The sequence below is a fragment of the Empidonax traillii genome, unplaced genomic scaffold, assembly GCF_003031625.1.
Source record: "Empidonax traillii isolate 1590-97213 ecotype Southwest subspecies unplaced genomic scaffold, ASM303162v1 scaffold612:size571257, whole genome shotgun sequence".
NCBI lineage: Eukaryota > Metazoa > Chordata > Aves > Passeriformes > Tyrannidae > Empidonax > Empidonax traillii.
This window is the reverse complement of record NW_020955805.1, coordinates 62,158-75,419: the sequence shown is the minus strand read 5'-3', so window position 1 is coordinate 75,419 and position 13,262 is coordinate 62,158. Positions and strand designations below refer to the sequence as shown.

General features: G+C 41.3%; 1 protein-coding gene and 1 long non-coding RNA gene across 2 annotated transcripts in view; one reads left to right on the top strand and one right to left on the bottom strand.

The window, feature by feature from the left end:
• The window catches only part of LAPTM4A (lysosomal protein transmembrane 4 alpha), a 13,052-nt gene extending 2,651 nt beyond the window's left edge, over positions 1 to 10,401 (bottom strand). Inside the window, exons 1-4 of the mRNA XM_027898654.1 lie at positions 10,224 to 10,401; positions 3,579 to 3,699; positions 1,340 to 1,416; positions 1,127 to 1,249 (exon numbers count right to left, since the gene is read on the bottom strand). Coding sequence (XP_027754455.1) covers positions 1,127 to 1,249; positions 1,340 to 1,416; positions 3,579 to 3,699; positions 10,224 to 10,322 — 420 coding nt within the window. The 5' untranslated portion in view covers positions 10,323 to 10,401. The remainder of the gene's footprint in view (positions 1 to 1,126; positions 1,250 to 1,339; positions 1,417 to 3,578; positions 3,700 to 10,223) is intronic.
• Positions 10,402 to 11,358: 957 nt separating this feature from the next.
• LOC114065066 lies at positions 11,359 to 13,059 on the top strand. The gene is made up of 2 exons (XR_003572862.1): positions 11,359 to 11,405; positions 12,477 to 13,059. It is a non-coding gene; the product is annotated as an uncharacterized LOC114065066 (long non-coding RNA).
• The last annotated feature ends 203 nt before the right edge of the window (positions 13,060 to 13,262 follow it).

Genomic DNA, 13,262 nt, shown 5'->3' with positions numbered 1-13,262 from the left:
AAAAAAAAAAAAAAGGGGGGGGGGGAGAGAGGAAAAGGGAGAAGATAAGAATAAACACTGCACAGTCAAATATCAAATATAACAGAAAAACATCCAAACTTCACACCAAATGAAACAAACTCTTGTGTAAACTACTCCCCTAGAAACAAAAACTTGTTTATCACTAGTTTCTTCTCTATGCTCCCACAAAGCACAGCATTTATCCTGCCTCTTTCCTGCAAGAACAGGTCAGTACAGCACTGTCCGTGCCCACAGTCACATTATCAGTCTCATGCTAATAAAGATATCCATAACATTTACTTTTACACAGCTCCAGCACAGAATTTGTACTTATGGTCCTCTAAAACTCTTTAATGATTTACTGTTAATTACCTCACATCAGTCTAACCTGTAACACACGTGTGTGCAGAGCAAAAAGGTAAAAAGTTGGACCCAAACTTCAGAAGAGCCAAAACAGAGCTGCTTGAAACTTCAGACTTAACTCTCCCTGACTACAGTAACAAAGCCTCTCTCCAATACCAATCCAACTTTGTTTTAAAGTTACTTTTTTTAAACATCTGCTTGATCAGATCTGAACACCAGCCAGAAAGAATTTGTGCTCCCTGTTAACCAACAGTGCATTTTATCCACTGAGTCTTCTTGCAGTTAAATCACAGGCAGTGTTAATGAGAACTCCATTCAGTTTTCTTATTAAGTATTGTTGCAAAATAAGAGCCACATAGAATGTAAAAAGAAAACCTCAATCTCAGATTCCATCCAATAATGCTGTAGGACCTTTCCTACACTTTTCTTCCCCTTCCTTAACAAATAAGGGCCAATATGTTTTAATGTGCAGTAAATTTGCCATAGAGCCCCACTGCTTAAATGGTTACAAGTCCAGTTGTAGCCAACACAGTTTACACCAACAATTCCCATCACAATTCTTTCTTTATTCTCCCAGCTTTCCTCAGTAATACCTTTGGCCCTTCCACTTCTGATAAGCTGCTGTTCTCATAACCACCTATGGCTGCTGCAGGTTGAGTTCCTCTTTCTTATGCACAGGAAGGGAACTGTAGCTCAGTCACTGATCCAATTAATCCAAAATTGAATTTCAAATGTAAAATATCAGCTTGAGCTGAACACTTACCAACTGATCCAGGTAATCCTTGATTCTGGGCAGGTAGGTTAGAGAGCTGATGGCAACCAGACAACTGAGCACGAAGTCAAAGAGTTGGTAACAGAAAAATGGGATCAGCCAGCCTACACGATGCTAAGAAGCAGAAAAAAGCAGCAGCCTGTAAGTTATTTAGTTAAAAATTCAAGTAGCAAGTTTAAAACCATAGACTGCAAATATACTTACGGCAATGGCACCATACACCATCATTGCACTGATTGTGAACATGAGGAGGGAGATGGCAAACAAAACGCAGGCATTTTCTGCATTAAAAGAAGAACAATAAGCACCAGTCATTTCCTGGAGTTGTCTCACTGCAGCTGACAGGTACCCAAGCTCTGTTCATTACTATGATCTGTTTTCAACTGGTTCATCTGTGCAAACTAGCAGCAGCAGAATACAGTAGCTCAGATCTCACCTAACAGAAAAGGATCTGGTTCAATAAAACCAACAAGTATTTGGAAAAATCCCTCTGCCTTAATCAAAAGCCTGACTCAGACACACTAATTAGAAGCCTGACATAGTTTGATAGTAATGCACTATAATAATGCTGATTTGCAATATGTGTCAGTGCTAAAAGTATGTGAGTAAATAACTTTACAACTGGAAAGAATCTTAAGTGAAGCTAACACAGTATCAACCTTTATACTTGAAAATGGTTTGGTTATGTAATTCGGTCATTGGCAGTGGCAGCAGCACTACTCCTTCAGTAACACTAAGGAAAACAGGAAATCACTGTGTGGAAGGTATCCCATTATTTACAAGAAAAGGCAGTTGAACAAAAGCCAATTTGTAGCAAAATCCAGGACACTCATGGAAACTGCATGATAAAGATTCTCCTTGTGCATCACAGTTACTGATGACAGAAGCACAGCTGCTTTCCACAAGTTACATTAAACTTCTCTCCTTTCTTAAACACAGAGAAAGAAACCAGCTTGAGAGTCTACAGATGTGGTAAATAAATGTTTTTTAGCAATACTGAGGCCAAACTTTTGTAGTTCCCATGCTTGAAAAAGAGATGATCTGAGAGTACTTTCTAGTCTGAAATTCATTTCAAAAGACTCACTATAGAAGGACTTATGTATCTTATTCAGTACAAGAGAATATCTACACACATAGATGGCATGAAGAGCCCCCCCATGTCTGAAATGCACTGTGTTGATCAGACCTAAGTCTCAGCAGTCACTAACACGTGTGGTTTTCTTCTGAGAATTTATTACTCTCAGTATTCACATGCACAATAACATGTTTCTTCATGCACACAAAAACCTCTAGCCCAGATTACAACATGGGAAATAAGAATCTTTAAGTCAAAAGCGTATTAGACATTTTACACTAAAGAGCTGAAGAAAGAACCTTCAGCTTCAGAAGCATCTTTCATTAAGCTTAAAGCTACCAAGTACACCAACACTTGTTACAGAACATAGGACATTTTACAGACATCTGCTGTAATTTTACTTAATATCTTGGCTTTATGAGGCATTTGGTCCTTCCTCCCACTCTCATTTCATTGCTAATAAAAGTGAGTTACAGTCACAGGTCAGAACTGACAGATCCTCAACTCAGGTCATGAAGAATTAACACAAAATGCTCAAAACCCACATTTGTGCTGCACTATTTATTCTTTGCTGCACTGGATCCAGCTCTCCCTAAATTTTTTTTTCATATAACACAACAGACTAAGACAAGGCATGTTAGAAGTGCAATACTAAACATATTTCTGCACATTTAAGAACAAGAGAAACAAAGCATATGTACAAGTTTACAGATATGGTAGTTAAAAAGCTCAGTCATTACAGACAAAAAGCTTGACACAAATTACTCTTGTACACATCATACACTCAATGAGTAACTGAGTGAAAAGGTTTAATTCTTCTCGTGATGTTTTCTCGCTCATTTCTTCTGCAGGTCAAACTTAAAGAAACACTTGGGTTTTACTAAAATGCTTGGTGTCCCAATTATTCCACTTTTCTTAGAAATATGGCATGGTTTTCCTCTTAGTAAAGTGATACAGAATAGCTCTAAGCTCTTTCCTTAAATCTATGCAGATCAAGAAAAATTCTCAAAGAAAGTCTTCAAAACTATTTTCTGCTTTTTACTGAGACAGCAGATAGTAAATGTTCATGAAGAAAGCAAGTTATATATGTTCCACACATACTTAAAGATTCAAAGCATTAGATGGCCATGAAATCTTCAGAAATCTTATCATTTGAGATGCTTACGCATAATACGAAGTAAAAATAATATTCCATGAAGTTTTCTTTTATTCTTGTAGAAGAATTCAATCCCAGAATAATTTAGAAGAAGTTCAGAAAACAAGACGACCACATTTAAAAGCTCTATGCATATATTACACAGTAGTGTAAGGCAAATCCACCACAACACTGCTTTATTTTCTAATCAGCCAGTTGAGTTATGGACCTACCAGCCATTCTCTCGGAAGCATAATAATTTCCAATGACTTCATACTGGATATCAACTGTTGGCACTATATTTGGATGAGTCACTTCTACTGTCAACAAGATGCCCATCAGCAAGTTCACCACCTGAGAGAGATCACAGGTACCTCAAGGTTATTTGCATTGCAACAACTAGGATCATCTTAATGACACACTAATAATCCTTTATTTCAGTTAGAAATACATTCTTTGCTTTGCCTATATGTGGAAGAAAAAAAAAAAAAAGAGAGCCCAACTTACAATTAAATTTCAGGCTGATTTAGGTAAATCTCTACCAAAACAACCAGAAGAGCACCAGACACTTGCTAGGTTATCACACCAGAATAACTTCGCAAATTAAGGGGATGGATAACGGTCATAGGGATTCAAATGACATAATATTATTATAATAATAATAATTTAAAGAGCCCAGGAAGGTAAAGGTACAATAGACAACAAGAAACATTTGGAAAGTTCCCACTTTCTGAAAAAAATAAAGTTAATTTAACCCACAAATAAAGTACTAAGTTTCTGCCATGTTAACAGTTTTCATATGAACTGGGGAGAACCATCTCCCTCCTCTTTCTAGAGTATTTATTAAAACCTCATCAGTCCTTATCAGAAAGGCTACACAAACACAGGGGAAGTAAGAAATCCCTCACACAAAGACCGAACTCCAAAATGTGTAAGCTTTCAGCACAGGCTGTGTGCTCACCAGTCCTCCTCCCTCGCACTGCCACTGAAGACTATTCTGTTACCCAATTTTGGTACATACCAGAAATGTCTTCAGTAAGAGCTCAAAGAATCAAAAGTAGCTTAAGCCTCTGTAAAACTGCCTTCAGAGCATTTATAACCTATTCAAGACTTACAGGGGCATAGTTTCTGTTACTAATATCTGGAGAGACATGCCAAAGGTTGCGTAACAAAAAAAGCCATGATGGTATTTTCAAGCTGCAGACATTTTCCAATCAGTATTCAGTACAGTCACCACCACCAGCAGGATCTTTTACAATTAGCCTCAAAAGAAAAAAAAAAAAAAAAAATGGTTTGCTGTTTCTCACAGCTTAAGAATATTTGCCAGGTATTTCTTCTTTTACTGGCCTGGTTCCAGGAGTCAATAATAGTAATAGAGGCAAGTCTATGTACAATTATTGAAGCTTTCAGTAAGGAAAAAAGCTTTTAAACATTTAAAAGAAGTTTCAGCTTTTGAGACTCACGGTTCCTATAACTTTTTTACACCCTAATGGTTTTATTGTTGGGTTTTTTTTCCCCCCAAGGTTTAAAGATATCATGGTGATAAGCTTGCTTGCACTTTCTGCTAAAAAAAACCAAACCCTTTCATGAAATCAAACCTAGTCTCTTTGTAGAAATGTAGTCATCTCATCATATATTACACAAACTTATTAGAATTTCCAGGTACTTTGAGTCACTTGTATACGCCATTTTATGCCTTGGAACATAAAATACAGTACCTAGTACAGCTGGCAGTGAAGAAATAGGTTCAACCACCACTATCTTTAGCCTTGAAACAAGCATATTCTCCCCCTCGCAGGACACTGCAGGGTAAACTGTCAAGTTGCTCATCTACCACTTGTCTACACATTTTATTTTGCTTCACCACTGGTCACATGTACAGAACACAATAATCTCTCACCTGCTTAGTCCTTCTGTATTCTGGCTTTCTGCTCTCAGTGCATTTTCAACCCTTCCATTTCCTCCTCTCTCTGTAAGTGAACTGAGGGTATCAAACTGTATATTGGAAAATACCTTCCTGCTCTAACTTGTTTTAAGAGGCAGTTGAAACGTTGATCTCTACTTCACAAAGCACAAAAGGACACGTTCAATTATAGCTAAATTATTTATTGTTTACAGACAGTCATGAGTTTAACTGCCATGATGTTATCTAGCTATACAACCTGCTATCTGCCTCAAGAAAAAGAGCAAGCAACACTTGAGTTACTACAGAAGTATTTAAATGCCTTGGAATTTTGAGACTATAATACCACTTTTTTTTTTTTCATCCTACCCATGGTCCAAATTTAACATACAGAAGTTCTAGTAATTTCCCTAGTTCCTGAGCACAGTTTCAAAGTATTAAAGATTTATTTTCTCAACCTGAAACGATGCAAAAGGAAAACAGAAAATAGTCATTCAAAATACAATCTATTAAAATCAATGAGACTGAATAAAAATAGTAACTTAAAAACAAACAACTCGAACCTCTGCCAGTTAACACCCCAGGGTTTCCACTACTCCATCGTTGCTGTTTAGGAACCTGTCAAAGCACTGAGCAATTCCTGACATTCAACATATGGATTTCAATTAACAGCTACAGAGTCAGAGCCTGTATTTTAACTACTTCCATCCTTTCACAGAAGCTTGATAACAGCAAGACCACAAGGCTTGTTTCAACTTAACAATCAACGTAACAAGCAGCAAGAATATGGTCTGGACTGCAAAGCATCGCTAGAGCTTGAAAGTATATACCCACTGCAAATCAAATGTATGTTCACACATGTCTACATGGAAAAGAAGACAGAAAAAGATATAACTTGTGTATGCATCAGTTTAAGATGAGGATTGAAACCACCACCACTACCCTGACAAGACAGCACTCAGTAAATAGTGCAGTGTTCTGAGGTAACACCTCAAATCCCAGCAGGCCCCATCCTCATCCTTTTTGCCGGGAAATCAAAAGAATAAAAAAATTTGCAAAATGCATGTTCAAACTCTTATTCAAAAGGTGGTTCAATTAAGATGAAAGCCCCCTTAATGTAGTTTTGTAGTATTTTACTTTTTATATTTGGGATGGCTGAGTTTAACACAGTTTGGTGTAGCCTGTATCAAAATTTAAAAATCAAAAAGCTAACAATCATGTAGAAAGTCAGCATTTACTACACAATGGTAAGAGAAATATTAGCTCCCCATATGATTAGAATTCAAAAGACAGTGGGACTATTAAAGAGCATTAACTTTTTAATTAGCTAGTTTCACCTCCATAGGGTACACTTAATGCCTTATCATGTAAGTGCTTCATCTCTCAGGAGGCCTGAACATGAAGTCTAGGTTTCCCCAAGCACCCAGACTGACTTGGACAGAAACAAAAACTTCTACTTTTAATTTACTTATTTCCTTTTCTGAGGCAAAAGAGGGAAACTGCTTTGCACTACTGTACTTCTTCATTTTCCTCTCACTTTTCCAATATTTTTCTCCTAAACATGCTCTTAAAGAAAAAAAACCCAACATGGAGTTTCTGATTTGTTTTGGTTAATTATATTGAAATAATAAAAACTGAAAAATAATTATTTTAAATAGGGTCCTTCAGAGCCTCTAGCACTGTCAGTATTAGATTGGGACCAGTTATATTCCCTATTTCTGTAAGTCTTGTTTAGTGAACAAACGACTCCAGAGATCCCCCCTCCAGCCTCCTGCTGACCAGCAGCAGTTGCATCACTGCTTCCATCTCTGAAGTTTGCTGCCAGAACGCACGAGCCCCTCCCTCCAAAACAATGCTATTGCTTTTAGACTGTTTACTGAACCCTGATCCCATTTTTGCCAGTACAGTGTTCGTGATTCCGGTTTCTGGGAAGCACTGTGCCTAATATGAAAGTTTACAGGAAGAAACAAACTTCAAAGCCACACGTTTGCAGTTACGGAATGAGGAACATCGGAGGTTTCTTTCTCCTTCCTACACAGAACAGCAGTGGGTGTTGCAGAGCAAACCAAGCTCTATCAGTCCTGGAACTCATGTATGACTCCACTAGAAGTGTCCTTAACTCATCTCTTTGCAACTGCAACGTTATTTACTGATTACAAACAGCAGCAGCCCTCAGACTGAGGCGTGCATAAGACACTGATCACACAGCATCAACAGCAGACATTTTAGAAGATAATGTCCTTGTTTCCTCTGGACTTGCAGAAGCACTCAACGAGAACAGTGATACAACTGTTTTAGTGAGAAGAAAACTTAATTAGATGCAAGACTTAAGAGTATGCAAATAAGCAAGGAATAAGAAATGCCTAAAGAAATGGTTACATAAGATAACACGCATGTATTAAGTAGACAAACCCTTATCTTAGTAAAACATCTGGAGTAGATTGTTATGAGACTCCATTTTATGTTTGGTATCAAATTCCTTCAGGACTGCACTGCACAGGAACCCAGTCTCTTCAGTAAAGAGCAAGATTTTCAGTAACACAAACCTATTCTGGAACTAAACATTCTCCCCCCGCAAAAAGCTACCTCCTTCAAAAAAAACCCAACAAAATGAAAACAAAACAAAACAAAAAAAAACAACAACAACAAACAAACAACAACAAAAAAAACACCGCCAAACCCACAAACCAAAGAAACACTACCCTACAAAGAAAGTTATTATTACTTGTCCTACTGTAACTTACAAGCAGAGATTATTAAGTTGATTTAGAAATACTTCTCATGAGAATCTGAAAGACTAAGTTCGTGCTATATTTAAGCGGTGTATTAATTACATTTCTAAAGAGCCTGACATACTCTGGACCGTTTAATTTTTTTTAAAGTTTGGGAGCAGACAGATAAGTCTAATTTTACCTGTCCAAACTGTACTTTGCCTTCAAAAGGGTATAAATTATCGCTTAATTCTGATTTAAAGCATTAGGCAAGACCACATAAGACTTCATTGCAAGACCTTATTCCAGCTCAAACAGCCAACAGCTGTCAGACTGAAAAGTTCTCACCTTTTCCCAGGTCACAGCTGAGAAGTACTGAATAAAAATTTTCAATGCACAGTTCAACAAAGCGTTTAATACATTTAATATAAACTTTTTTTATAGAACAACACGGCTATGAAGCACTTCGTGTGCCCCCCGCTACCCTGAACTCAACTCTGTTTTTTTTCTCCAGCAGACTGACTCGTTGCACAGATCAAAGCCCGATCCGCCCCTGGAGCAGCAGCCTCATGGGCGCCCGGCGCACTTTTCACCGTCCCAGCACACATTCATCAAGAACAAAGAGGCGTTGCAGCCAGGCAACAAGGCGAAACACAAGCACAGTAAGAGAGGTAGCAGCTGGAAGTACTACCAGGTCTGTGGCCGCGGAAACACATCCCCGCCCTCCGCCCCCAGCAAGTTCCTGGGTTTACAGGCACTCCTGCGAACAGGAAATGAAGTGGGGAAGGCAGCGAGGTGCTTCTGCTCTGTAACAAGGATCACTGTCTCCCTACTGTTAACGATTTGTGCTTCTCCTTGAGGTACCAGAAGAACATTCTTGAATTCCACCCATCAGCACGGGGTAAAACTTCCGGACGTTTTGCAGGTTTCCAAAACAAGTCCAACTCTTAATATTACAATGGACATTTGTTTTTCTATTTTATATGAATTAATAATAGAACATAATCAGCACCATGACATTTTTTTTCCAATTTCTTCTTGAAAATGAAAGATGCATCCTTTTCCTAGAGTTTTGTTACATTTCCAACCCCCTACCTTCCTTTTTCTTCCAGTCCTCTCTCCAGCCACTTTTTTGTTTGACTTTACATTTTTTTGCCAATCGAAGGACCGAAATGCATAAAAATAAAGGATCTCCCCATACTCGCTGAAGATTAACCATAAACTCTCCAAACTCAAATCCCCATGCCTGTAAAAGCAGTTTCTGTGCATAGCTCTTTCACATCAACACGTTAAATTCAGCATTCTCTTTTTTTTTACAGTCTGGGGAAGCGTACAACAAACTACAGGCTTTGGTTAGAGCTTCAGGAGATCAGAAAACTTATGATTCAACTTTTGTAAACTACCCTCTCATTTTTACTGCCCACGAGGGTAAGAGGAAGGAAAGAAAGATGAAGAAATCACTTCAATAAAGGGGAACTCAAGTTCCCTGTAAGGGAAGTTAGGGCTCCAGGCTTTTAACTTTCAGGTACTGTTTTCACGTTTCTATTTCACCCTAGTTCAGAAGTCTCTCTAATATTTCACCTTCACCATCAGCACTCTCTCTCGGAAAGAAAGCACTCCCCAGCCACAAAGCAAAGAGGTGTTTTGGGAGCCAAATTTGTTTCCGTTGCTCCTCAGCCTCTGTGCTGAGGATACCAGAGGACGGAATAATAGGGAACTTCCCCTGGCAGAAATCGCTTCGACAAGCAGAAGAAACGCTCATTTTGGAGACAGTGACCTTCCTCTCCGAGCTTAAACACCACAGCTCATCCTCCTATAACACACTCCAAATTCCAGTCTCACCCAGCTCTCCTCCCTTTCCAAGGACACGCTCAATGCTGTTTAAGAGTCTCAATCCCTCCAACCCAAGAACGACAATCCCTCGAGACCCAGATTATAATGCTCTGAACTTTCCCTTCACTTTTTTTTTCCAAGCACAAGAGAGGCCGCCGAGGGACAACTGGGCTTGGTAAGGGAAGGAAGAGGGACTCGAGCCCCGCCGATGACCCCAGGAAAACCCTTCGTGCAGCTTCCCCTCGGGAAAGGGAGCGACTCCCGGGCTGAGGGGGCCGGGAGCCCCGCGGCCCCTCACGGCGGCCGCACGCGCGCTGACCCCCCACCATCGGCCTCCCGCGCGCACGCGCGCTGCGCGCGGCCCCCCTCCCATTGCCGCCCCCTCCTCTACCCCCCCCGCTGCCGCCCCCTCGCCCGCCCTGGGCACTCACCATGTACCAAGTGCCCAGAATGATGGTCCCGGTGCGCACATGGCAGCAGCCGCAGCAGCGGGTGCTATAGAAGCGGTCCCGGCTTCGCTTGAACGTCATGGCGGCTGCACAACCCTCCAGCCGCCGGACCCGCCACCCGCCCTCTCCAGGCAATTCCCGAGGCCCGGGGCCGTAAAAGCCCCGCGCGCGCGTCACCGCAAGCGCTAGCCTATCAGAAGCCGAGAGCGGGTCGCGGGGCGGGCCCTCGTTGCCGTGGCAACGGGTGATTGGCGGCGCCACGGACCAATCGCACTGGCCTTCGGAGCACCGCCCCGCCCTCACCTGCGGCGGCGGGGCCGCACCTGGGGCGGGGGCGGGGTTGTGCCCGCCATGTTGTGTCCTGCACACTGCTCCCTCAGTGCCTCGGGCGGTGCTTCTGTCCCACAGAACCGGCGGGAACGTGGCCGGTCCTGTTCGCCCGGGGCACGGGGAGCAGCTCGTCCTGCTCCCCCCGTGCTTCACCGGTGTAGGCTGACCGGTCCGAGGAGCCGGGGCTTGGCCACCGTTCAGGCAGCAAAACCAGAGGGGTGAATCTCTTGTCCAGTGACAGCGCAGTTTCCCTCTGTTCTCTGCACTGGTGAGAGGCACCTCGAGTGCTGTGTCCACTTTGGGGCCCTTCACAACAAGAAAGACGTTGAGGTGCTGGAGAGTGTCCAGAGAAGGGCAATGGAGCTGGGGAAGGGTCTGGAGAGTAAGTCCTATGAGCGGCTGAGCTGTGAGTGTTCAGTCTGGGGAAGAGGACGCTCGGGGGTGACCTTATTGACCTGTACAGCTCTCTGAAAGGAGGATGCAGCCGGGTGGGGGTCGGTCTCTTCTCCCAGGCAACAAGTGATAGATGAGATGAGAGGACACGGCCTCAGACTGTGCCACGGGAGGTTTAGGCTGGACGTCAGGTGGAAATTACTCATAGAAGGAGTCATTAGATATTGGAATGGTCTGCCCTGGGAGGTGGTGGAGTCACCATCCCTTGGAGGTGTTTAAGGAAAGACTGGTGCTTAGTGCCGTGGTTTAGTTGATGTGGAGGTTTTCAGTCATGGGTTGAACTCGATGCTCTCAGAGATCTTTTCCAACCTAATTGATTCTGTGATTGTGGGGAGTACCATTCCTAAACCACAACACCTGAGGAGAGCGTGAAGCTTTGAGGTACTGCTGACATCCCCCAGCTTTTGCTGAAATTCAGCCAGTGCTGTAGAAGGTTTTTCACATGAACCCTTTTGCTGTTCTTTTGCATTAATCCCTTGGATTAAATAATACTATTAAGATTATACTAAGAGGATATGTCATAGCAGGGAAAACAGAAGAGGTGAAATTCAGTCCACAGAGGTGCTTTACTTTGTTGGTGAGTCCAAGGCCCTGTTGGTGAGTGGGTAATGGGAATGCTTCATTAGTCCTACTGAAACCTGCAGGTGCTGCGTGTGTTAATGCACATATTAATTAGAAATAACATGTATAAATCCAAGTGCTGCCTTTGTATATGTATGTGCTAAGAGGTTTCCCCACCACTTAGACACACAGTCTCCTGTTTCCACATGGAGCAGGACCTATAAACTTCCCCAGACCCAAGAGTTTCTGCAGACCTGACTGTTGATACAGAAATGCACTGTTTATTTTACTCTTTTATGTGCAGCTGCAAGTATGTCCTTCTTGGCAGTGTACAATCAATTTGAGACACTCACAAAACCGTAAATATTTGCCATGCACATATACAGCAAGATATATGTCAGTATTAATACTGAACTTTTTCACCCTGAACAATGAGAAGGTAATGATAGTGACTGTGCTTGTCCTTTTGATATATTCCAGATCCTACAATTAACACATTTTATTGTTTTAGCTGCTTAGTCTATTTTTAAACATGAACTGTTGCTGAGTTGTTTGAAATTATTTACTTAAAGGCTTTAAAACTGACCTTTTTATTTTAAATCCCCAGTGTACTGTAATTGGTGTTTTCTTCCTTAGGGCATATTTCATTTTTGAATAAACATGTTCTAAGTGCTGCTAAGACTGCGTAATGATCCTATTATAAACTATTGTTTGTTTCTCTAGTGCTCCTAATGCTCAACCCTATGCACAGATGCCTAATTATCAACACTCTGATTTAGTGTAGCGAAAAGGGACTAATTTTAATCAATATACATGCATCCATGTAAATAAATAGAGAAAGAATGTGCATTTTGTTGTAATCAGTCATTTAAAAAATCGGTTTTCTCACAGATGGCACATTGGGAAGCCTAAGCCAACTGTTCCTGCTGCATGCATGCCTGAATTGATTACACTGTTCTGTGGAGCTCAGAGACTCTCCCTCCTGTTGGCCTGTCCCTGTGTGAAACAGGAATTCACAGTACTAGAATGAGTCAGAATTGAAAGCCAGAGCCGTTCCCTCGAGCTTGGACATCAATTTGGAAACACCTAGATCCCTCTCAGTCCAAACGGTTTGTGAGGGCAAGTGTTCCAGCTAAGATCTTGCAGTTGGACGCTTTGCCTTTGCTTGGATCACTGGCAGCTCTCATGTCAGGCTCAGATCTTCAGGGCTATTTTCATGAGATGAAAGAAATCTTAATTAAGTGTTCATATCTTTGTCAGCCAGACTCAGAATAAAAATTGATGCGATTCCCTTGAGCTTCACTGCTTGTTATACCCTGCAGACAACAAAGATACGGGAAAGAATAATGTGAATCTCATTTAACATCACAAAGAAGCTTTCCACAGCAGGATAGACTGATGTGGAACTATTGAATGGGCATAAAAAAAACCTCTTTACTTTCTCTTCCTTTCAAAAAAAAATAAAGGAAAAAAGGATTAAAAGAGTATTTTGAGAATTATTGCATTGTTTCCTGTACTTGAGGGAAGAGAGAATAGGTTAATGATTTTAGTCCTACCCTCCGTGAAAGGTTCCAGTTCTTCCATGCCACAAGCAGCCCAGATGACCTCAGGCAAGACACTTCCTTCTAGCTGATCCTTAATTCTCTCTTTTTCACTAGTTCAAAGAGGATTTGTGAG